Here is a 24,882-nt window from a genome sequence, read left to right as displayed (position 1 = left end):
ACGATTTAGAAAGCGTAGCAACTCTATAATCATTACCAAAATTTCCGTACGTCCATTTTAAACATGTTGATTTTTTTTACTTTTTTAACAACAAATTTTTATGTGATCTAATCATCCGATTGATCTGATTTTTGATATATTGATTCCTGGGACAACAAAGTGTAATGTAATAAGCGAAGCAACTCTATAATCAAGTCCTAAAAATGTAAGTATGTCCAGTCCATAAACATTATCCTGAATCAAGCAGTTTTTCAACAAATTTACTTACAATTTTGCTTTGACTCTTATACATTTATATTATGACTATTCAGTTCTGACACTATACGAGTGTTAATGTCCGTTTGTCCTACCGTTTCAGTGCTTCGCTTTTATGTATGTTGTCATCCTTGTTGCCTTATGACTTGTCGGTCAGTCTTTCTTTTCACAAAGGGTAATTAGAATAAACATGATACTAACAGTGTCAACTTTGAATATGATATATTTGTTCTATTGGTAAGTATTTGACAAGTAGAAAAAAAATTCCATTCTGTCTCTCTATAATATTAATTTGAAATAATAAGCAGAATATTACATGTTTTCACACAAAGTGATTCCATACCTCTGCGGGGATTAATTAATATTATCATCCTTGTTTGTTTGTGTGGTATAGGGCATAACTTTGCTCATAAATAAGGATGAGTCTACGTAATAATTTCTCATAAACTTTCCTCAAACACACCTTAATCATCATGTCCGAGCATTAACGTCCAAAATGGTGGGGTAAAGGGGTGTTTATTGTTTACCCCCCTCAAAAGTTGAAACCCGGCATTTTAACCCCCTAATCTTTTTTTAAAATGCGTAGATTATCCACCTCATACCTTTGAAAGCCCCCATTTCACCCCTCTCAAAATAAAAAAGCTTGGACGTCCCTGTGTCCAAGTTTTGGAGAGATTATACGTACATAATCTTTCGAGATTAGCAATGTTATAAAAATAGAAAATCTAAGCTTTAAAATTATTGCTTAGGTGGCCAAATTGTAATAAATTCCATTTCATGTGTGTTGGTATGCTTACATAATTGTGCCTGGTCGTATTAGGAATATCAATATGAGTTTAAAATAAATAAAATGTCAACTTTGCCAAAAACTGGTATAAAAACTGTTGAAAATTAGATTTAATGGTAACGAATATAATGAGTAAAACTAAAATAAATCCATTAAAACTGGAATCCTATAATAAAGAAAAGCTAATGCTTCACCTAGTAAAATGTAAGTATGTACCCAAAAAAGTTGTTTGAAGATGTTGCACCTCTTCAACCTTTTTTTGCAATGCACTTAAATTTTGAAGCATCTTAACTTTTTATATCAGGTATTCTTTACAATACACAGAGAGGTAAATGAATGGATTTTTGAGTAATGGCAAAGTTAGTCAATAAAAGAAATCCATTTTGAATTGGAGGCAAAGCCTCACCAACTCATTGTGGGGTATTTTTTTGTTAATTGTCAAGAGTAATCCTAGTTTATATTTATACTTTTTTGGTTTTAAATTTTTCCTGTAAAGAAATATGCCAATTGAAGAAAATCTTATTTGCCTTTTGCCTCTGACTTTTTTTTTTGACAATTTCAAATCACCATTATTTTTTCTACCTATTCAAAAAAATATATTGACAAATTAGTTTTTCTTCGTGAAACATCTCCATGAATATATATGTTAAGACACACAATGTGGTGTTGTGTTGTACTATTTTCAACATTAAAATTCTTTACAAGCAAATGTAAAATCTCACCTAAGTTTGAAAGATGTTTAGCTGTGGGGAGGACAGAGGAGTTATTATTACAGTCTCTACTCAGCAACTTTGATACTGTCTCTTTACTTACACCCTAGATATAGATAGATAGATAGATAGATGTATAGCTGTGGGGAGGACAGAGGAGTTATTATTACAGTCTCTACTCAGCAACTTTGATACTGTCTCTTTACTTACACCCTAGATATAGATAGATAGATAGATAGATAGATGTATAGCTGTGGGTAGGACAGAGGAGTTATTATTACAGTCTCTACTCAGCAACTTTGATACTGTCTCTTTACTTACACCCTAGATATAGATAGATAGATAGATAGATGTATAGCTGTGGGGAGGACAGAGGAGTTATTATTACAGTCTCTACTCAGCAACTTTGATACTGTCTCTTTACTCACACCCTAGGTATAGATAGATAGATAGATAGATATATATATAGATAGATAGATAGATAGATAGATAGATAGATAGATAGATAGATAGATAGATAGATAGATAGATAGATAGATAGATAGATAGATAGATAGATAGATAGATAGATAGATAGATAAATAGATAGATAGATAGATAGATAGATAGATAGATAGATAAATAGATAGATAGATAGATAGATAGATAGATAGATAGATAGATAGATAGATAGATAGATAGATAGATAGATAGATAGATAGATAGATAGATAGATAGATAGATAGATAGATAGATAGATAGATAGATAGATAGATAGATAGATAGATAAATAGATAGATAGATAGATAGATAGATAGATAGATAGATAGATAGATAGATAGATAGATAAGTAGATAGATAGATAGATAGATAGATAGATAGATAGATAGATAGATAGATAGATAGATAGATAGATGTTTAGCTGTGGGTAGGACAGAGGGGTTATTATTACAGTCTCTACTCAGCAACTTTGATACTGTCTCTTTACTCACACCCTAAGTATAGTTAGATAGATAATTAAATAGATAGATAGATGTATAGCTGTGATAGGACAGATGAGTTATTATTATAGTCTCTACTCAGCAACTTTGATACTGTCTCTTTACTTACACCCTAGATATAGATAGATAGATAGATAGATGTATAGCTGTGGCTAGGACAGAGGAGTTATTATTACAGTCTCTACTCAGCAACTTTGATACTGTCTCTTTACTTACACCCTAGATATAGATAGATAGATAGATAGATGTATAGCTGTGGGGAGGACAGAGGAATTATTATTATAGTCTCTACTCAGCAACTTTGATACTGTCTCTTTACTCACACCCTAAGTATAGTTAGATAGATAATTAAATAGATAGATAGATGTATAGCTGTGATAGGACAGATGAGTTATTATTATAGTCTCTACTCAGCAACTTTGATACTGTCTCTTTACTTACACCCTAGATATAGATAGATAGATAGATAGATGTTTAGCTGTGGCTAGGACAGAGGAGTTATTATTACAGTCTCTACTCAGCAACTTTGATACTGTCTCTTTACTTACACCCTAGGTATATGTAGATAGATAGATAGATAGATGTATAGCTGTGGGTAGGACAGAGGAATTATTATTACAGTCTCTACTCAGCAACTTTGATACTGTCTCTTTACTTACACCCTAGGTATATGTAGATAGATAGATAGATAGATGTATAGCTGTGGGTAGGACAGAGGAGTTATTATTACAGTCTCTACTCAGCAACTTTGATACTGTCTCTTTACTTACACCCTAGATATAGATAGATAGATAGATAGATAGATGTATAGCTGTGGGTAGGACAGAGGAATTATTATTACAGTCTCTACTCAGCAACTTTGATACTGTCTCTTTACTTACACCCTAGATATAGATAGATAGATAGATAGATGTTTAGCTGTGGCTAGGACAGAGGAGTTATTATTACAGTCTCTACTCAGCAACTTTGATACTGTCTCTTTACTTACACCCTAGATATAGATAGATAGATAGATAGATGTTTAGCTGTGGCTAGGACAGAGGAATTATTATTACAGTCTCTACTCAGCAACTTTGATACTGTCTCTTTACTTACACCCTAGATATAGATAGATAGATAGATAGATGTTTAGCTGTGGCTAGGACAGAGGAGTTATTATTACAGTCTCTACTCAGCAACTTTGATACTGTCTCTTTACTTACACCCTAGGTATATGTAGATAGATAGATAGATAGATGTATAGCTGTGGGTAGGACAGAGGAATTATTATTACAGTCTCTACTCAGCAACTTTGATACTGTCTCTTTACTTACACCCTAGGTATATGTAGATAGATAGATAGATAGATGTATAGCTGTGGGTAGGACAGAGGAGTTATTATTACAGTCTCTACTCAGCAACTTTGATACTGTCTCTTTACTTACACCCTAGATATAGATAGATAGATAGATAGATAGATGTATAGCTGTGGGTAGGACAGAGGAATTATTATTACAGTCTCTACTCAGCAACTTTGATACTGTCTCTTTACTTACACCCTAGATATAGATAGATAGATAGATAGATGTTTAGCTGTGGCTAGGACAGAGGAGTTATTATTACAGTCTCTACTCAGCAACTTTGATACTGTCTCTTTACTTACACCCTAGATATAGATAGATAGATAGATAGATGTTTAGCTGTGGCTAGGACAGAGGAGTTATTATTACAGTCTCTACTCAGCAACTTTGATACTGTCTCTTTACTTACACCCTAGGTATATGTAGATAGATAGATAGATAGATGTATAGCTGTGGGGAGGACAGAGGAGTTATTATTACAGTCTCTACTCAGCAACTTTGATACTGTCTCTTTACTTACACCCTAGATATAGATAGATAGATAGATAGATAGATGTATAGCTGTGGCTAGGACAGAGGAGTTATTATTACAGTCTCTACTCAGCAACTTTGATACTGTCTCTTTACTTACACCCTAGGTATATGTAGATAGATAGATAGATAGATGTATAGCTGTGGGTAGGACAGAGGAATTATTATTACAGTCTCTACTCAGCAACTTTGATACAGTCTCTTTACTCACACCCTAGGTATAGATAGATAGATAGATAGATAGATAGATAGATAGATAGATAGATAGATAGATAGATAGATAGATAGATAGATAGATAGATAGATAGATAGATAGATAGATAGATAGATAGATAGATAGATAGATAGATAGATAGATAGATAGATAGATAGATAGATAGATAGATAGATAGATAGTTAGATAGATAGATAGATAGATAGATACATACATACATAGATATAATAGGTTAACTCACAAACAAAATATGAATTTTACATATTTATTGAGACATTACAAATTGTTTCGTACATGCTTGCACTCTTCAGATGTCAATGTAAAACAAAATTTTAAAATAAATTTAAATTTAAAGGATTTCTACAAATATTTTAGAAGATTTTTTGAACATAATATTTATAACATAGATAGATAGATACAAAGATAGATAGATACATAGACAGATAAACAGAATAGGTAAATAAATAAGATAGAAAGATAGTAAAATAGTAAGATACACAGCTAATTAGGTAGGTGGACAAACAAACAAAAGAGAATAGAAGATACCAAAAAATAGAAAGACTATGAAATAGAAAGATAGATTGTTTATGTTCATGAAATCCCTTACTGAAGGTTTTGTTCTATTAATATTAATGTTTTGCCAGGTTTAGTTTAGAATTCTCATGAGGATTGTAGGTGCAGAGAAATACTGGTTATATGGGATAATACAGGGTGTTCAAGAAACTAGATGGCTATAAAATTGGCTGGTTGGATATTACTGATTAGAGTAAAGGCACATGGTGTCTAACAGTTTACAAATTTTATGATGAGATATAATGTAGAGAAATCCTTCTTATTTTTTATTTAGAAATAGCAGATTTTATGAGTTGCAGTCCAAAATAATTGTAAGTAAAGGTAAATACCAATACAGAGTGTTCATTAGTATAGAATATTTAGGAGAATGTGGAGCAGATATGGTAGACTAGGTAGATGGTATAAGCATAATGTTTAGTTATCTAAGAAAGATTATTATTGAGTAAAAAAATCCTAGCTATTAGAGCTATATGGTGTTCACAGTCAGAAATGTTCAAATTAGAAAATTGTTTAGCTCATAGTTGAAAATATTAATATCCACCCTGTGTCCCCACATAGAAAAGCTGGGAATAAAATGCATCTTGCAACAGCTACATAGAGTTAAGTTAAGCTAGGCTGCAAAATATACATCATATAAATACACATTTATACAGATAAAAGTGTAACTCAAAAATTGATCAGGCTTTAATAAAGGAATAGTATTAGGCTAGTCTTGAAGAAAATTAGTCAGTGTATCTCGAAATTTGCAATTATGAATGAGGACAGACTGGGCTAGGAGTTAAACACCATATACATTAATACAAACTTACATAGAAAGAGAGAAAAGTGTAACTCAAAAATGGAACAAGTTATAATAAAGCTTTTAAAATTTAGCTATTTGGTAAGGAAGATAGACCAATGTATCTCGAGAAAAGCAATTTTATACTGTTTTAAATCCATTTCTTATTTATCTCTTTCATTTTATTTTCTTCTTTCTACTTGACTGACAAAGCAACGGACCAACAGGTAAAGAGAATACCCCTCTTTTAAATCTTCATCAAACCAGATATTAATTGTAAACTGTTAAACTATACAAAAAGAGCAAATACTAATAGCATTAGAAGTTTTTTGACATATTTTGTCAATAAAATCCTTTAAGAAATAAATATTCTCAGATTAAAAGTTATGATCTTAAAAGTAAAAAAGACATATTCTAAGACTAACCCATACATAGAACTATAATAAGATAAAGAAAGAGAGAAATATAAGATGATAAAGTAACACATTCTAACATGTTAACAATGAGAAAGGGATGTAAGAAAGATGTGTCAAAGTCAATATAAGAAAAGGGAGATAAAGAGAGATAAAGAAAGAGAAAAAGAAAGAACAAAAAGAGAGAGAGAGAAAGAGCTACACTAATGCATTCCAATTCTCTTCCAGCTAGTGGCAGGGATATGGTACCCAAAGACAATCTAGTTTGCTTCAAATTTCAAATTTCATATAAGAAAGGGTTGCCATGATCTAATTATTATTAACCAAAAAAGTGGACGGAAAATGTTTTTCATCAAGTCTATATTTCTAGAAAGGAAGAGAAAAATGACCATGGATGTAAAGGGATGAGACAATGGCCGATAAATTTATGTACATCCCCAATGATGATACACCAAATAACCCATTCCCTAGATTGCAATAAGTGGTTGAAACGTTTGGACACTCCACTTAATGAACCAAACAATCAAATTTAGTAAAAGTCCTCAAAAGTTGTTAAGGCAAAGACTAAATAAACGAAATTATAAAACTTTGGAGACTAGTGTAATAAACAGCCCAATGTTTCCTTCCTCCCTGGAAATGATGCATAACTCAATCTACAACCCTGTAATGAGGTGTAGATCAATTATTCCTTTCTTGTCCTACCCCTTTTCCCCTGCTATCAGTATATTTCTCTGGAATATAAGATCTACATTTCTATACTTGAAACCTAGGTTCAAAATTGATATATTAACTCTTGGTTCATATATGTCATGTAACATATCCTATTTTGTCTATGCAACAAAAATATGTAAAACCTTTCTAATATCAAGAACACATACTAATACCTACTAGTACTACTAAAGGGGGGGGGGGGTCACTAACTACCCCCACTTTATGAACGTTCTTAACTCCTGTAAGTAACTTTAACCTTGCTCAGGGATAAAATAGGCTATCCCCGAAAACTAGGGATCTGCAGTCTCGCAGCAGCCGCCTGTAAGCCTCAAGAAAATCAACCTTTACCATCTTAAAAATCAGGTAAAGTCTAAACCTGAACCAAATATGGCAATACGATTTTATAATAAATTATAAAAAAGCATTCAAGCGAGTTTGAATTTAACAAGGATGACAACATCCATAAAAGCGAAGCACTGAAACGGTAGGACAAACGGACATTAACGCTTGTATAGTGTCTGAACTGAATAATTAGAATATAGAAGTATAAGAGTCGAAGCAAAATTATAAGTAAATTTGTTGAAAAACTGCTTGATACAGGATAATGTTTATGGACATACTTACATTTTTAGGACTTGATTATAGAGTTGCTTTGCTTATAATAATGTTCTTTGTTGTTCCAGGAATCAATATACCAAAAATCAGATCAAACGGATAATTAGATCACATAAAAAATTTGTTGTTAAAAAAGTAGAAAAATCAACATGTTTAAAATGGACGTACGGACATTCTGGTAATAGTTATAGAGTTGCTACGCTTTCTAAATCGTACCTAACTACTACAGGAATCATCATGCAAAGTTTGAAATCGATAGGACAATTCTAACATGCCTAAATTAACGGATAAAAGCTATCTATCTCGGACGGACGGACGTACGGACGGACGTACGGACGTACGGACTGACCCTAATTATAGAAAAGCTTCGCTTTTAAAAACTGTAATACTTTTTTGATAGCATTTTTATACAACTTATTGGACATAAAGTCATTCAACAAAAATCTTTTATTTTCAATAATACTTAATTCTAAATGCTCTATATGGAACTACCCTTATAGTGCATGGTCAGCTAAATGTGAATGAATGCAGGGATCTAAAGGGATAAGACAATGGCCAATAAAATGATGTACATCCCCAATAATAATACACACAAAAACCCTACTGTATACTGACATACTGTATTAGTGGGTTGCAACTCATCTTAATGGACCAACCAATCAAAATTTAACAAAAGTCCACAAAGGTGCAACGAAATCCTTAATATAAAACTTTGGGGACTAATATAATAAACAGTCCAATATCACCTCCCTCCTTGGAGTGAATGTATATTGTATAATATTGTACCTGGAATTTCAACATATCTGCAAACTTTTGCAGGGCTGTACCATTATCCAGAGTGCCTGCCAGCATTTCTACACCTTCTTGCCTGAAAAATTAAAATTCTAAGTCTAGTTTACTGTAATTGAAACAATTGAAAGTCACAAAAAAAAGAAATTACAACAAAATCTCTAAAATCTAAATGGACATTAGGGTGGGTCGATTTTGGACATTTTTTTCTGAGGCCAAAGCGGGGATCTGCAAATGATTTGTATGAGTATAATACACCTCTGAATGATTTAAAATTTATTCTAAGTCATAAAACCGCTAAAATCAGAACTATGGCTTCATGGTGCTCCCAGGAAAGGCATTGAGGAGTAGAATCAGAAACTTTTGACCGTTTCAAAAAATCTCGTTCCTAGCCTGAGAAAATCTAAAAAACCTCTACAAATTAGACAATTCTCAACAAACCTTAAAAATTGTGTTTTTTTAGTGATTTCTAAGACTAGGAACGAGATATTTTGAAACGGACAAAAGTTCCTGATTCAGCTCCTCAAAGCCTTTCCAGGGAGCACCATGAAGCCATAGTTCTGATTCAAAAAAAAATTTAATGTCGTCTTTGCATATTAATAAGTAATGAAATATATTTTTTTAGTGGTCGCGTTCTAAAACTCAATTTTTTAAAATTCTTTTTCGGTCAGAAATGTTTTTATGGTTAATTTTATCTGTTGCATATCCCCTCTTCGTTTAATTCCGATATCAACCCGCCCTAATGGACATACTTTAATGTTTAAAACTTGATCAAAGAAAGAATTGCTTCGCTTAAAACCTCGTTATTCTAAATCATTATTCCAAAAATCACTAGAATAGGAAAATCGTATAAATTCAGCATGCTTTAACTAGACCTACAGACTTTTAGGTAACGATTAGAGTTGCTTCGCTTTGTAAATCCTACATAACTGTTACAGGAATCATCATACCAATTGGATGATTCTAACATGCTTAAATTAACGCTAGGAGCTACCGGTTACGGACATATCTACCCTAATTATAGTTAAGCTTTTTTATAAAAAGGAAATTTTAGTTTAACATTTTATAAAATACATGATATGTTGAATCATTAGGTATGTATTCTTATGTTAAATTAAGTTTGCTCTGTGCAATGTGCATCATACAATTTTCAGCAAGTAAGTAATTAATGAAATAAAACATTGTAAATGAGATACAAAATCCTTTTCATTGCAGTAAATAAAGCATTACTCTTTAACTAGTGCAGTTACTCTACACTAGGATATATAAGTTGGAAGGAATTTTAATGTTAGAGGGAGATTTGAAATCTGCATCAAATTTTAAGGATTTTTTGTATAATTCTTTATCTAAAAGCGGAAATACAATTTAAGTTAATTAATTTTGACATCTGTAATTGGTGGATTTAAAACTATCTGCGCTCTGATTGGAGAAGCTTAAGTGTCGTACATCATTCAACCAATTAGAGCGCAGGTAGTTTCCAATCCACCTCTCCTTTTGGTCAAAATTAATTAACTTAAATTGTATTTCCGCTTTTAGATAAAGAACTATACAAAAAACAAATTTTATAAAAAAAATCCTTAAAATTTAATGCAGATTTCAAATCTCCCCATAACATTAAAATTCTTTCCAACTTATATATCTTACTCTACACCATAGGTTATTCTTTGGGGATTTAAATTCGATGAAAGTATTATTAAACTTGCTTCAAACCAAATGATCTATTTAAAAAAGTGTCTTATGCAGTGTTTCGCTCCTGGAGGCCTCTAGAAGCACTTGTAGTGGGGAGTAAAAACCAAAGTACCAATATTCAAATACGCAATATAAAAGTACAAATTGTACTAAAATGTGCATTTACATAAAATTTATTATTCATAAAAAAAACACTGGAGATATATTATACAACCCACATCTTCTTAGTATCTGGGATGTGGAGCTGGGCCCATAGATACAGACATATTAATGGCAGCACAGCAATTACAAGGATGAGGGTAAAGAAGTGTTTAGCCCCCTCAAACTTTTTAACCCCTCATTTTGTCCCACTCAAAATAAAAAGCTTTGACGTCCCTTGGCAGTGATAAATAGTTTTTTCTTGCATCGTATTATAAACAGCTTTCCGCGGTTTTAATCTTATGATTTTACATTTTTATATTCGTAGAAAGCTGGATATAATACGATGCTAGACATAGTTTTTTCGTATGGATGAGAACCGGTTCCTATCCACCGGATTCGAATGAATACGAGAAAATTTAAATTAAACAATTTTGGACAGTAGATGTAAATACAACTTAAACATACTTTATTTAATGAAAACAAACCAACGTTACATGCAGACAGACATCCATACATAGTGGGGAATCAAATGTTTATAGAAATTCAATGTTATGCTTTTCATATTTCACTAGCAGATGCGCTCCTAGCATCTAGGGGCTCATATTCAAAGAATTTAGGAAGGGCAGATAAAAAGCCTAAAACCATATCCAGACTTTTTTTGGTAGGAAAAAAAATAACCGAAATCCATCCAAGGCCCTATAAGAAGCTTCACTTTAAATGAGGACTAAATCGGTTCAGCGGTTAGCGAGATCCTTTGCTACAGACAAAAAATGCCTGCAAAAAATCTAGAGCTCCAAATTCCTGATTTATAATAATAAATATTCATCTCAGAAAGAAACAAATTATTTTATTATTATTCTATTTCATGAAATATTCTGCGAAAATGGAATTATTCTATTTTCAAAGGTAAACAATTCTATACTTTTATTATAAAAAATCTCCAAAACTATCCCACATATTGGTGTGAGGTTTATCAGGATCACATGAAAGATATATTTCTTCTAATTTGACCTTATCTTATTTTTGATAAGGTTTCGTGATTTTCAACTTTATTAAATTATTATATCAACTAGCGGCTACGCCCCCAAGAGGCCTCTAGTGGCACTTTAAAGGTTTTTTATATTTGAAATATGTCTATGTTGCGTTTGACGTTTATGTTTTGTTGAACTCTCTTTTCATAATCGAGAAACGTAGAAAAATAGTTATAAACCTTCCCGGGACCTATGAGAATCTACCCTGTTAAGGAGAAACCGATCGGTTCAGCGGTTAGCGAGATCCTTCGGTACAAACACACAGACACACAAACAGACAGACATCCTGTTACTTTAATATAAGGATTTATATGGTCGGGGATTTTCTGTAACTTTTAGAAAAAAGACCTTATTTATTCTTATGTGTTTGACAGGACTCGGTAGCCGCCAAAAAGGCAATTTATCCTTTAGATAGTATTAAGCAGCGGAATGGCATTAAGTTGGCGGCTTATTCGCGGCTGCTGAGCTCTAGTCTAGTATTTAATTTGTAGTACACACATTGTAACATTTATTGGTTGTATTATAAGGGCCAGGGATAAACAAATAATGCATAAAGCAATCAGTAAAACGACAATAACTATCTGTTTAAGACAAATACAAAGCAATACTAAAAAAGTACTAAAAAAATACACAAAAATTTTAACTATGGCATTGAAATTTTTTATTCAAACAAGTATAATTTCTTCCACTAAAAGTGTCTCTTAAAATAACGGTTATTGGTTTCCTTATATGGGGACAATACACTTATTTTTTATCTGCGGGTCAGTGTAATAGTTTAACCCCTTACAGTCGGGCCCCTTGCCGCACCTTAATCAGTCGGGGGGGGGGGGGGGGGGGGGCGTTCAACGCCCCCCCCCCTCCTATTATCTCAGTTCCTATTAGAGCTAGAGGGCTAAAAAATTTTGTGCAAGTCCCCTGTGTTATGATGAATTTCCGACCTTAAGTAAGTCAAGGTCAATTTTCGCTTCCTTCACCCTTTTATTTAACAACCTTTGTTTTTAGGTCCTTTTTTACTTATAATTTTCAAACGGCTGTAATTTTTTTTATTTTTGAAGCTAGAATAAAAATTTGTTAGCAGAAAATGTTTATCTTTATGTAAATTTTATATTTGAAATATCAAAATATAATTTCAGCGGCCGCAGCTGTACTTGGCAGCTGCCAGCCGCCGCAGTCGGCGGTCGGCGGGAAAACGGCGGCGGATCTTTATGAAATTTTAATACATTATGTAGACATGTAAGATAAGCTTAAGTTTGAAATTTGAAGTCTCTAAGTCAAAAATTGCGGCCACAGTAGCCCTTTAAAGATTTCTGGAGACCTGGAGGATCAGGACCTGCAAGATCATACCTGGAACCTAAAATTGACTTGAACACCTGTATTTAATATGAGGATGTACTACTAGAGGATATTTTAGTATTTTGGTAAGATAAAATGCTTTGTTTAAGTCAAAAAAATATTTTTGCTCTTTACCTGGATGACCCTGCCAGGTTTGCTGGCATCCTGTGCCCGCCAGGATGGAGATATTCAAAAAATTTCAATTCTCAGTTATGTCTCATACCCACACTTAAAAAGTCAAGCAGTTTGGGCTCTTTATCTTTCACACACAGAAAATGAGATAGAAAAAACCGGATGGGGGGGCGTTCAACGCCCCCTCTCCCCGACCGTTAAGGGTTAAGATACAAGAAAATAAAATTATGAACAAATTATGAAGAAGTTTAACATTTTGCAGTATACAAATTCTTTGCTTACGTATAGTCTTGCTGCAGCTAAACCATTATGAAGCGAGTAGATAAGTAAACTATTTTTCAATTAAGCTATACCTTTTTTTCTCGGGGGTGGGGAGTTAGAATAGTTAAGGACGATTAAACTTAAAGTTAACATTATTTTCCAGTTCATTGGACAAATTCAACTCAAAGGTTTATTTTACCTCAGGAATGAAGGGAAATTGGACTAGAAATCATACTGGAACTGGAAAGTTTGCTTTGAAATCTTAAATTGGTTGATTAAAACTGATAAACCCATAAAAAAATCCAATAATATTTGATGGGGTGATTTTTTTATCATCATTAGAGATGTACATAAATTCGTCCCTTATTGCCCTTTCCCTTAAGATCCCTGATATTATATACCACTTGGTTTTTGGATATGCATAGAGGTTTGAATATATTCACTAATATCCAATCGTAATCTTTACAGTTTTCTACGAATAATAAAATAAATATCATAATATTAATACTAGTTTTGTAAGCTCTGACTTTCGAACCATACTAACAAAACTGGAATTAGTCTTATAAGTTTCACTTTTACTATACGCGGAAAGCTGTCTTTAATAGGTTGCGATGAATAACTTTTAAAATGACAGTTACCAAGTCTCTTAAAAATGAACAAACTGACTTAAAAGTTAGACTTGTAGAAAACCTTTACGAATGATATCTATTTTCTTTCATTAACTACTCCCTATCTCACTGGCATAATTAGACACTGTTAAAATCAACCACATTACATACATAATAAATAAGCAGGGATAAAGGGATAGGGCATCAGAAGCTTCATTATTTTCCATGAGTCGACAATAATTTAATGTGGGGGAGAAAAGGTTACAGGTCTTTCAAATAATCGCCTTCCCCACCATGATAAATACTTACAAACATTAAATTATTAATTAAATTAAGATATCGGATATCCCTTTTTCCCCTAAGCACATGAAATAATGATAGGCTTAATAAAAATGTACATTATTGTACATTTCTTCATAGCTATTTCAGTAAACATTTATATATATTTATTGATTTTTTTTACAAGTAAAAGTGAATCTATTTTAACTTTAAAATTGAAAGTTTTTATACAATTTCAGTGCAATACTAATAGACTTACGGACAACCTATCTATAATTATGAATAATACCTGGACTTGACAAGACCCGCTTCCTGGAGAAGAATGGCACCCTCCAGACAAACCAGCTCCCTGAGGTCGGCAGGACCTCCACCTTGCAGGCACTGGATTGATTCAATTACCTGAATGGCAATAATTGTGATTACGGTATGGAAATTCATAAATATCTATTTTTTTTTTAAAGATTTCGCGATTCTCAATTGTTTGATAATCCCATGTTTTCTCTCATTTTTTAAAACCACTGAAAATTTCCTCTATAACTCGCTTTATCCTTTTGTCTATCCATAATTTTTTTGCTTTGCTACTTATTTCTTGTTTTCTACGACAATCCAAAAAAACACTAAGTATTATCAAATAGAAAGGGGAGAAAGATTTTTTGCAAGTAGCCCAATGTAAAACTTGTAACTAAGGCAAATAGTTTTTGTTTAAATTTTGTAAACAAACAGTATATTGTTAATAATTATAAACACATTTTTCTTGAAAAATACTTATAAAAAAAAAGAAAATATGCAATATTATGCAAAGCATATGATAATGACAATATCATGAAAGATTTGACAGCTAGAAAAATGAAACTATAACAAAAACAATAATATAATAAATGCTGTGTTTTAGTGCGTATTAAAAGCAAACGATTCTTTTGAATTATTTTAAAGACTATTTGATAAATAAATGTCTACATATAAATCAAACTATTATAATTGGAGAAGCTATACTAAACATTTTTAAAAGCGAAGCTTTTCTATAATTAGGGTCGGTCCGTCCGTCCGTCCGTACGTCTGTAACGGATAGCTTTTTCGTTAATTTAGGCATGTTAGAATTGTCCTTTCGAATTTAAACTTTGCATGGTGATTCCTGTAGTAGTTAGGTACGATTTAGAAAGCGTAGCAACTCTATAATCGTTACCAGAATGTCCGTACTTCCTTTTTAAACATGTTGATTTTTAACTTTTTTAACAACAAATTTGTATGTGATAAAATCATCCGATTAATTTGATTTTTGGAATACTTATTCCTAGGACAACAAAGTACAATGTTATAAGCGAAGCATCTCTATAATCAAGTCCTAAAAACGTAAGTATGTCCTTAAACAGTATTCTGTATTAAAGCAGTTTTTCAACAAATTTAATTAAAATTTTGATTCGACAATTATAATTTATGTTCTGGTTTTTCAGTTCTGACACACTACAAGCATAAATGTTCGTTTGTCCTACCGTTTCAGAGCTTCGCTTTTATGGATGTTGTCATCCTTGTTTTCTAAAAATATACAGTAAGGGCACCTATATTCGTTTATTGTTGCTTATAACAATTGTTCTAGCTGTCAAACTATGGTAAAAAAAATTATTTTAATCGTTATTAGAAAATCTGTACGATCTTTTTTGTATTTTTATCATACATTTCAGTATATATTTAAAATGTAAGTTGTAATTCATTTTTAAGTAACAATTGATTCTACCTTAATTATTTTTTTTTCATCGAGCAGGCAATGCTTTCAAGAAAATTTTAAAAGTTGAGGTAAAATAAATGACATTTTGGTCATGTACTTTATGAAAAATTAGCCTTGAAAAAGTATAAAAATGATTGATAGATAGATAGATGACTTTAATCTGGTCATGACCATGACTGAGAGAGACCAATTTGATACACAAAATTGGAGAAATTATATATTTACCAAATTCAACTCTATTTGATTTAAACTATACAAAACAACCCCCTATAATTTCTTTTCTCGTATTCATTTGAATCCGGTGGATAGGAACCGGTTCTCATGAATACGAAAAAACTATGTCTAGCATCGTATTATATCCAGTTTTCTACGAATATAGAAATGTACAATCATAAGATTAAAACTAGTTTTTTTAGCCGGTGCCTTCGGCACCACGGGGCTAAAAAACTAGTTTTAATCTTATAATTGTACATTCTATATCCGCGGAAAGCCGTTTATAATACGATACGAGAAATAACTATTCTCTTATTCATTTGAATCCGGTGGATAGGAACCGGTTCTTATCCATACGAAAAAACTATGTCTAGCATCGTATTATATGCGAGAAATAACTATTATTTTTTGGCTAAAGTGATAAATAACTATTTATCGCATCGTATTATAGACAGCTTTCCGCCGATATTAAAATGATCTTGCAGGATGGCTGAAGACCAGTTCTAATCCAGCGAATATTAGAAAGTTTCGAAGTCATACTGGAAAAGTTTATTTTCATTTAAAGTGAAGGTAAATTAATATCTTCAGTTATAGTCAAATTTTCCGCGAAATAGCTAGCTCTGAGCTAATGTTAAGCTTCTCTGAAAAAAAGGAAGTAAATCTGTATGACTGTCTTTTGATTCTAATGGACTTCCTTACATTCATCTAATTTCTTTTCTAAATACTGGCAGTTGTACCCGAAGCATACCTAAGCTCTCGTTTTGACTTTGAAGAAAGGGGGAAGAAAAATAGCCAAAAACCCATCCCAAGACGTAAATCTAAAAATAAAAAAGTCTACAACCTTACCGTGCCCTACGTTATGCTTCTTTTATATGTAGGATATGTAGTTTTGCGATCTGGTTCGAATGTGCTTAACAAAATGTGTTTGATTATTGTGGTGGTTTAATGTTTGGTTCAATTCAATATAGGTGGAAAATAATTGTTTTTAGTTGATTTTAATGTAATTTATTAATTTCTAAACACCTGTCTAAATCATTTTTCAAGTATTTTTTCCAACAAAGTGTCTTTTTGTCTCGTTGTTATTTAATCTAATTGAATCATCTATTAAATAATTGTCTTGTCAATTAAACAAAATCATTTTCTCTCAGTTTAAAACCAATTGATAAAGGTTGAATGTAGCCAGTGATCTTTGGGGATAACAATGGAAGAGATATAGATGTCCAAGAGGTCTGTGGGGGTTGTTCTCCCTCCCCCCCCCCCCCCTTCTAAATTAATTATAAACAAAATTACTCGCCCATGTAAATTTAGATTATTGGTCAAAAAGTTTGGACACTGTGACCTTATACAAACAAATCAAGATTCAACATTATCCTCCAAAACTTAAAGCTACCGAATGGAAGAAAAAGTTTGACACCATGGAGGGATATAAGATCATTAAAACCGCGACCGTGGCTTAAGACAAAGGTCGTACATCTCAGAGAGTTGTTGTCTGATGGGCGATTGGACGCTTTACACCGCATTCATAAGCGGAGTATGTTTCAAGGTGCGTGGAGAGAGGTCTAGTTACCTAGTACCTGAAGCGACACCAAGCCCCCTAGAGTCTAAACATATAAAATCATTATCGATTAGTATCCTCTGGGTTGGAACCACCAGTTCTCAGAAATACTGAAAAATGTATTATATATCGTATTATAGACAACTCCCCACGAATAAGAAACTAAAAATCGTAAAATCAATACCAAATAGTTGGCCCTTAGGAGAATTAATCCTATTATTTTCCTTTTTACTATCTGGAAAGCTGTCTATAATACGATCCTATAAAAAAATATTCCCACTCTATGATACCAGCTACTACAGACAGAATATAACCAATAAGAATTAAATGGAAGGTTTGGATCTACTGCAGTTCACGGTAAGATATTGCTGGTAACAAATATTTCCAAAAATCTATGAATTTTAAAGGCTGCTAGCTGCCAAACGGCTGAACGTACAGATCATACCCGCACACCATTTTAAGCGGCATAAAAAGGCTTACAAATAATCTGAAATAGTCAAGATCCAATGATGCACAGGGAAAGCTTCACTGAAGAAAAAACGCGTAAAATAGGTCATTTTTGCGCATTTCTCTGCTCTGCGAGATAATTTTGCATTATTGATTTATGGCTATTCCAGATTATTTGTAGGCCTTCTTATGCCCTTTAAAACAGTGTGCGGGCATGATCTGTACGTTTAGCCGTTTGGCAGCTAACAGCCTTTAAAATTCATAGATTTTTGGAAATATTCGTTACCAGCAATATTTTACCGTGAACTGCAGTAGATCCGAAGGTTTATTTATTAAGTATTGTTTCTATCAATTTTTTGTCACAGTATCTGAACACAATTACAATTACGCATAAATCAATTCTAAACTCTTTTGTTGAGAGCTTTTACTTATAAGATCATAGAAAAACAAGGATGACAATATCAAAGGCCAACAATTCAGACAGACAAAGTAACATTTTCAATTATATATTAAGTAATAACGCATTTTATATTTAACAATATCTTTAAGTCTAAACAAAACTTACTTTAATAAATGCTGTTCAATATGGACATACTTAAAATTTAATCTAGATTATAGAGATGCTTCGCTTATAATATTGTCCCCAATCGTCCTAAAATCATTATTTCAATTTTCAAAAATCAGATGAATAGGATGATTATATCAGTTTAAAAAATTATTTTATAAATCCAACTCTAAATTGACTTTCTGTTTATGATTATGGAGGTACTACACTTTCTTAATTGTACCTACCAGTTACAGGAATCAGCATGTCAAGTTAAAAGCGATAGGAAAATTCTAATATGACTAAATTAATTTAAGGACGGACGGACCGACCAAAATTATAACAAATCTTTGCTTTTAACAAGGAGAAGATAACATTCATAACAGCAATGCTAATAATAATATGAGAAAAGTCTTATGAAGAAACTTAAGTGTTATGTTTCTATTAGCAGCCATGTAAATACCATTTATCCGATAGACATCCGATGTCTGCAAGAGTATTACCGACGGACCAACAGACCAAATACGTTATATCTAAAGAGAAAGAAAAAAAGAAAGAGAGAGAGAGAGAGAGAGAGAGAGAGAGAGAGTGAGAGAGAAAGGGAAAAAAGAAAGATATAATGAATTAAATAATTTTTGTAAACAAATAAAAACAAAAAAATGCAAAAATTCTAGGAATTATGTGGAAAAGTGTCTGAGACAGACAGGGAGGGAGGGGACAATGGTTTTTTTTAGTAAATTTACATCTCTTTCATCTATTCATTGTTTACTAGATAGGTAACAATACATACTATAAGAATAGGAATGAAGAATAATTTTTAAAAAATACCCTCCCCTGAATCCCTGCAGAGACAGCCAAACAGTGCTGCGGTAATTGGAGGAGTTACAAACAAAATCCTAACCAAAAAAATCGCAAGAAGTTAAAAATAATCCGGGTATACTCCTTTTCACGACATCCCTCCATATGGAGCGATGATTTTCTATAGCTCCTTGAAGGAGCTATAGCATAGCCTCTCATCATTTGGAGCGATGTGAAAGCCCCTTTTAAGGAGCGTTCATATCGCCCCTTATGATAAGAGGCTATGCTATAGCTCCTTCATGGCCTCTTAATAGCTCCTTTAAAGGGGCGTTCATATCGCCTCTTATGATAAGAGGCTATGCTATAGCCCCATGATGGCTCCTTTATAGCCTCTACATCGCCCCTCCGTAGTCCCTTACCTTAATTTATATAACAACCCACTTGATGGCCCCTACATCGCTCCTCCATCGCCCCTTCTCCAAATTTATATTACATTGTACTTTGATGGCCCCTACATCGCTCCTACATCGCCCCTTCATCGCTCCTACATCGCTCCTACATTGCTCCTTCTCCAAATTTATATTAAATTGTACTGTGATGGCCCCTACATCGCTCCTACATCGCTCCTTCATCGCTCCTACATCGCCCCTTCATCGCTCCTTCTCCAAATTTATATTACATTGTACTTTGATGGCCCCTACATCGCCCCTCCATCGCTCCTACATCGCCCCTCCATCGCTCCTTCATCGCTCCTTCTCCAAATTTATATTACATTGTACTTTCATGGCCCCTACATCGCCCCTCCATCGCTCCTACATCGCCCCTCCATCGCTCCTACATCGCCCCTCCATCGCTCCTACATCGCTCCTTCATCGCTCCTTCTCCAAATTTATATTAAATTGTACTGTGATGGCCCCTACATCGCTCCTACATCGCTCCTTCATCGCTCCTACATCGCCCCTTCATCGCTCCTTCTCCAAATTTATATTACATTGTACTTTGATGGCCCCTACATCGCCCCTCCATCGCTCCTACATCGCCCCTCCATTGCTCCTACATCGCTCCTTCATCGCTCCTTCTCCAAATTTATATTAAATTGCAACTTGATGGCCCCTACATCGCTCCTTCATGGCTCCTACATCGCCCCTTCATCGCTCCTTCTCCAAATTTATATTAAATTGTACTGTGATAGCCCCTACATCGCTGCTACATCGCTCCTTCATCGCTCCTACATCGCCCCTTCATCGCTCCTTCTCCAAATTTATATTACATTGCAACTTGATGGCCCCTACATCGCTCCTACATCGCTCCTACATCGCTCCTCCATCGCTCCTTCATCGCTCCTACATCGCCCCTTCATCGCTCCTTCTCCAAATTTATATTAGATTGCAACTTGATGGCCCCTACATCGCTCCTCCATCGCCCCTTAATAGCCCCTTACCTTAATTTATACAACAAAGCTCCTATATGGCCTCTCTATCGCCCCTTAATAGCCACTTAATTTAATTATATAACATTGCCCCTACATAGCCTCTCCATCGCCCCTTAATAGCCCCTTACCTAAATTTATATAACAAAGCTCCTATATAGCCTCTCCATCGCCCCTTAATAGCCCCTTACCTTAATTTATATAACATAGCCCCTACATAGCCTCTCAATCGCCCCTTAATAGCCTCTTACCTTAATTTATATAACATAGCCCCTATATAGCCTCTCCATCGCCCCTTAATAGCCCCTTACCCTAATCTATATAACATAGCCCCTACAAAGCCTCTCCATCGCCCCTTAATAGCCCCTTACCTTAATCTATATAACAAAGCTCCTACATAGCCTCTCCATCGCCCCATAATAGCATCTTACCTTAATTATGTAACATAGCCCCTACATAGCCTCTCCATCGCCCCATAATAGCCTCTTACCTTAATTATGTAACATAGCCCCTACATAGCCTCTCCATCGCCCCTTAATATCCCCTTACCTTAATTATATAACATAGCTCCTACATAGCCTCCCCATCGCCCCTTAATAGCCCCTTACCCGAATTTATATAAAATAGCCCCTACATAGCCTCTCCATCGCCCCTTAATAGTCCTTTACCTTAATTTATATAAAATAGCCCCTATATAGCCTCTCCATCGCCCCTTAATAGCCAATTTATATAACATAGCCGCTACATAGCCTCTCCATCGCCCCTTAATAGCTCCTTACCTTAATTTATATAACATAGCCTCTCCATCGCCCCTTAATAGCCCTCCATCGCCACTTAAAAGCCCCTTACCTTAATTTATATAACATAGCCTCTACATAGCCTCTCCATCGCCCCTTAATAGCCCCTTATATCCTCCTTTAAAACAGTTATACACCTTCCCAGGATCTATTGGAAGCTACCCTATAAAGGAGAACCATATCGGTTCTGCAGTTAGCGAACTTCTTTGATACATACAGACAATGATCCTGTTACTTTTTATAAGGATTAAAAATAAAATGGCCTAAAGCCATCTCATTACCCATAGGAAGCTTCACTGTAAAGGAGAACCATGTCGGTTTAGTGGTTAGCAAGGTACAGACAGACATACATACAGACAAAGATCCTGTTACTTTATTATAAGGATTAAAATAAAATAGTTATTAACCTCCCCAGGACCTATGAGAAGCTACCCTATTAAGGAGAACGATCTCAGGACCTATAGGAATCTTCACTGTAAAGGAGAACCATATTGGTTCAGCGGTTAGCAAGATCCTTCGGTACAGACAGACATTCATACATACAGACAAAGATTCTGTTAATTTATTTTAAGAAATACAGATGAAATTGTTATAAACCTTTCCAGGCCTAAAACCATCTCAGGACCTAATTTCTGCCGTTGACAACTCGAGTTAAGTTACTATATTATTTTTACAATGTTTAACTTATCTGTTATTATTGGCTGACGAAAAGTTTGGGCAAAAAAAAAGATATATTCTTCAATGAAATATCTCTCCAGTATAATTTTGGCAAGTGCTAATTTATTAAGAATAAAGTTTGCCACAAATTTACCAAAAAATCTCATTGTCATTTCGCCAGGGAGGATTGGAATAGTTCCCAAAGTGTTATAAGTTGGCTTATCCAAGAGTGCTGTCTAGTCTCCAAAGTTTTATAATACCGTTTTCTTATTCGTTAGATTAACAACCTTGGGGACTTTTCATTGTTTTGTGATTGTTTAGTTCATTAAGTTGAGTGTCTAAATGTTTCAACCACTAATTCTAAACTAAAGAAGGGGTAATTTTGTGAATCATCAATGGGAATAATTAATATATAAACATACATATATATACAGTGTTTTTTTTATGAGAACATTTTTGAAAGCAATTTTACCCTACCTATAGTTATCAAAATTTAATGATTAATGGCTTATTCTCTTCGTTTTTTATAACCATTACGAAAAGCAAAAAAATATTTCAGTTTTTATTTAAAAAGTACAGTAAATTCAAAATTTCAAAACATGGGTGTCAACATCTAAAATAGTTATTTCTCGCATCGTATTATAAACGGCTTTCCGCGGATATAGAAAGTACAATTATGAGATTAAAACTAGTTTTTTTAGCCCCGAGGTGCCGAAGGCACCGGCTAAAAAAACTGGGTTTAATCTTATGATTGTACATATCTATATTCGTAGAAAGCTGGATATAATACGATGCTAGACATAGTTTTTTCGTATGGATGAGAACCGGTTCCTATCCACCGGATTCAAATGAATACGAGAAATGGTTTTAGCGCATTTTTCTTATGCTCAAATCTTCTACCCTTTCCAAGAATGGAGGGAGTACATTGGGGGGCCAGTATTCCCTCCCTGGTTGAGATATGGCCTTCAAATTTCAAAATGTTCTAGTACATGTCACAAATAGTATCTATATAAATTTTTAGCTCTATATCTCAACTTTGAAGCGTTTTGCAGCCATTCTTGCAAAGGTAGATTATAAGAAAAATGCACTAAAACCATTTTTAGATGTTGACACCTAAGTTTTAAATTTTTTAATTTTCTGTACTTTTTGTATAAAAACTGAAATATTTTTTGCTTTTCTATTAAAGGTTATAAAAAAAGAAGAGAATAAGCCATTAATCATTAAATTCTGATAACTATAAGTAAGGTAAAATTGCTTTCAAAAAAGTTCTCATAAAAAAACACACTGTATATATGTATATATATCATTTTATCGACAATCGTCTTATCCCTGTAGATCTCTGATTATCAGAGCATTTTTGAAATATTTGCTGCTTATTTTTTGGCTGCCTTTGGCAAAATAATTTTTTTTCATAAAAAATGTATACAAAATTATCGTATTAATTTGGTAAATATATCATTGCACTTGAATTATTTTTAAGTCACTAACGGCTAATCCCATAGATGACCCTAGGAGTACTTTAATGAATAGATGTGGTGGAGAGGGGGGGGAGGGGGAAGGTTAAGAATTTAAGGGAAGTGATACCTTCCGGGGGCTGAAAGTGTTGGTCCCCTCCCCAAAATGAAAACTTTTCCTGCGAGTAAAATAAGCTTCAATGTAAAGGAGAAGCATATCGGTTCAGTTGATACTGATAAACATCCTGTTACTTTAATGTAAATATTAGTTTAAGGATAGTCTGTATAATCTCAGGGAGAAAGGAAACATTAGGCAATTTTTACAATAGTCTCCAAAGTTTTATAATGAAGTTTTCTTATTCGTTGGCTCAAAACTTTGGGGACTTTTGTCATATTTTGGTTGTAGTGTTGCAATTTTGTGTATCGTTATTAGGGATGGATAAAAATTTATCGGCCATTGTCTTATTCCTTTAGATCCTTGGTATAATCAACTGAATAACAGTTCCAACAACAAAAATCAAGATATTGCTTCGCTTTTTATGGACAAATATCCTGTTATTTTATTATAAGGAAAAAAAATAAACTATCTTAAAATCATTTCAGGACTCAGCGGTTAGCAAGATCCTACAGTATAGACAGACAGACATACATCATATCGGTTTAGCAGCAAACAAGATCCTTTGCTACAGACAAAAAAAACTTTGTATATTGACTAGCGGCTACGCCCCCAGCATCTATTGGCTCTGTATTCAAAGGGGAATGAATAAAAGCCTAAAACCTTCCCAGGACTTAAAATAGAATAGCCTAAAACCATCCCTCGACTTAAAATAAAATAGCCTAAAGCCATTACAAGACAAATATTAAGCTTACCTGAAATAGAAAGCCCAATCTGTTTAGTAGTTATTGAGATCTTAAGTTTCAGAACAGAAAGCCTTACTAACGTGGACAAACACAGGATATTTCGGACAAATGTCGGAGTGGACATTATATAAGTAAAACGCAGAAGTGTCTATAATATCTTAAAAATTAGGTTTCAACAACATTTGTTTAGTTATTTCTATACAGGTTAGGTTAGGTTAAGATATAAATATACAAA

At 33.6% G+C, this 24,882-nt stretch overlaps 1 protein-coding gene across 6 annotated transcripts in view; it reads right to left on the bottom strand.

The window, feature by feature from the left end:
- Positions 1-24,882, bottom strand: part of LOC145314514 (thymidine phosphorylase-like) — a 47,452-nt gene that overhangs the window by 6,317 nt on the left and 16,253 nt on the right. For all 6 annotated transcript variants that reach the window (XM_080154444.1, XM_080154446.1, XM_080154447.1 and 3 more), the window contains exons 11-13: positions 14,459-14,568; positions 8,694-8,775; positions 1,765-1,858 (exon numbers count right to left, since the gene is read on the bottom strand). In XM_080154444.1, coding sequence (XP_080010570.1) covers positions 1,765-1,858; positions 8,694-8,775; positions 14,459-14,568 — 286 coding nt within the window. The remainder of the gene's footprint in view (positions 1-1,764; positions 1,859-8,693; positions 8,776-14,458; positions 14,569-24,882) is intronic.

The sequence above is a fragment of the Acartia tonsa genome, chromosome 3, assembly GCF_053477335.1.
Source record: "Acartia tonsa isolate MP-2025a chromosome 3, ASM5347733v1, whole genome shotgun sequence".
In the NCBI taxonomy this organism is placed as follows: domain Eukaryota; kingdom Metazoa; phylum Arthropoda; class Copepoda; order Calanoida; family Acartiidae; genus Acartia; species Acartia tonsa.
This window is presented reverse-complemented; position numbering and strand designations above follow the sequence as displayed.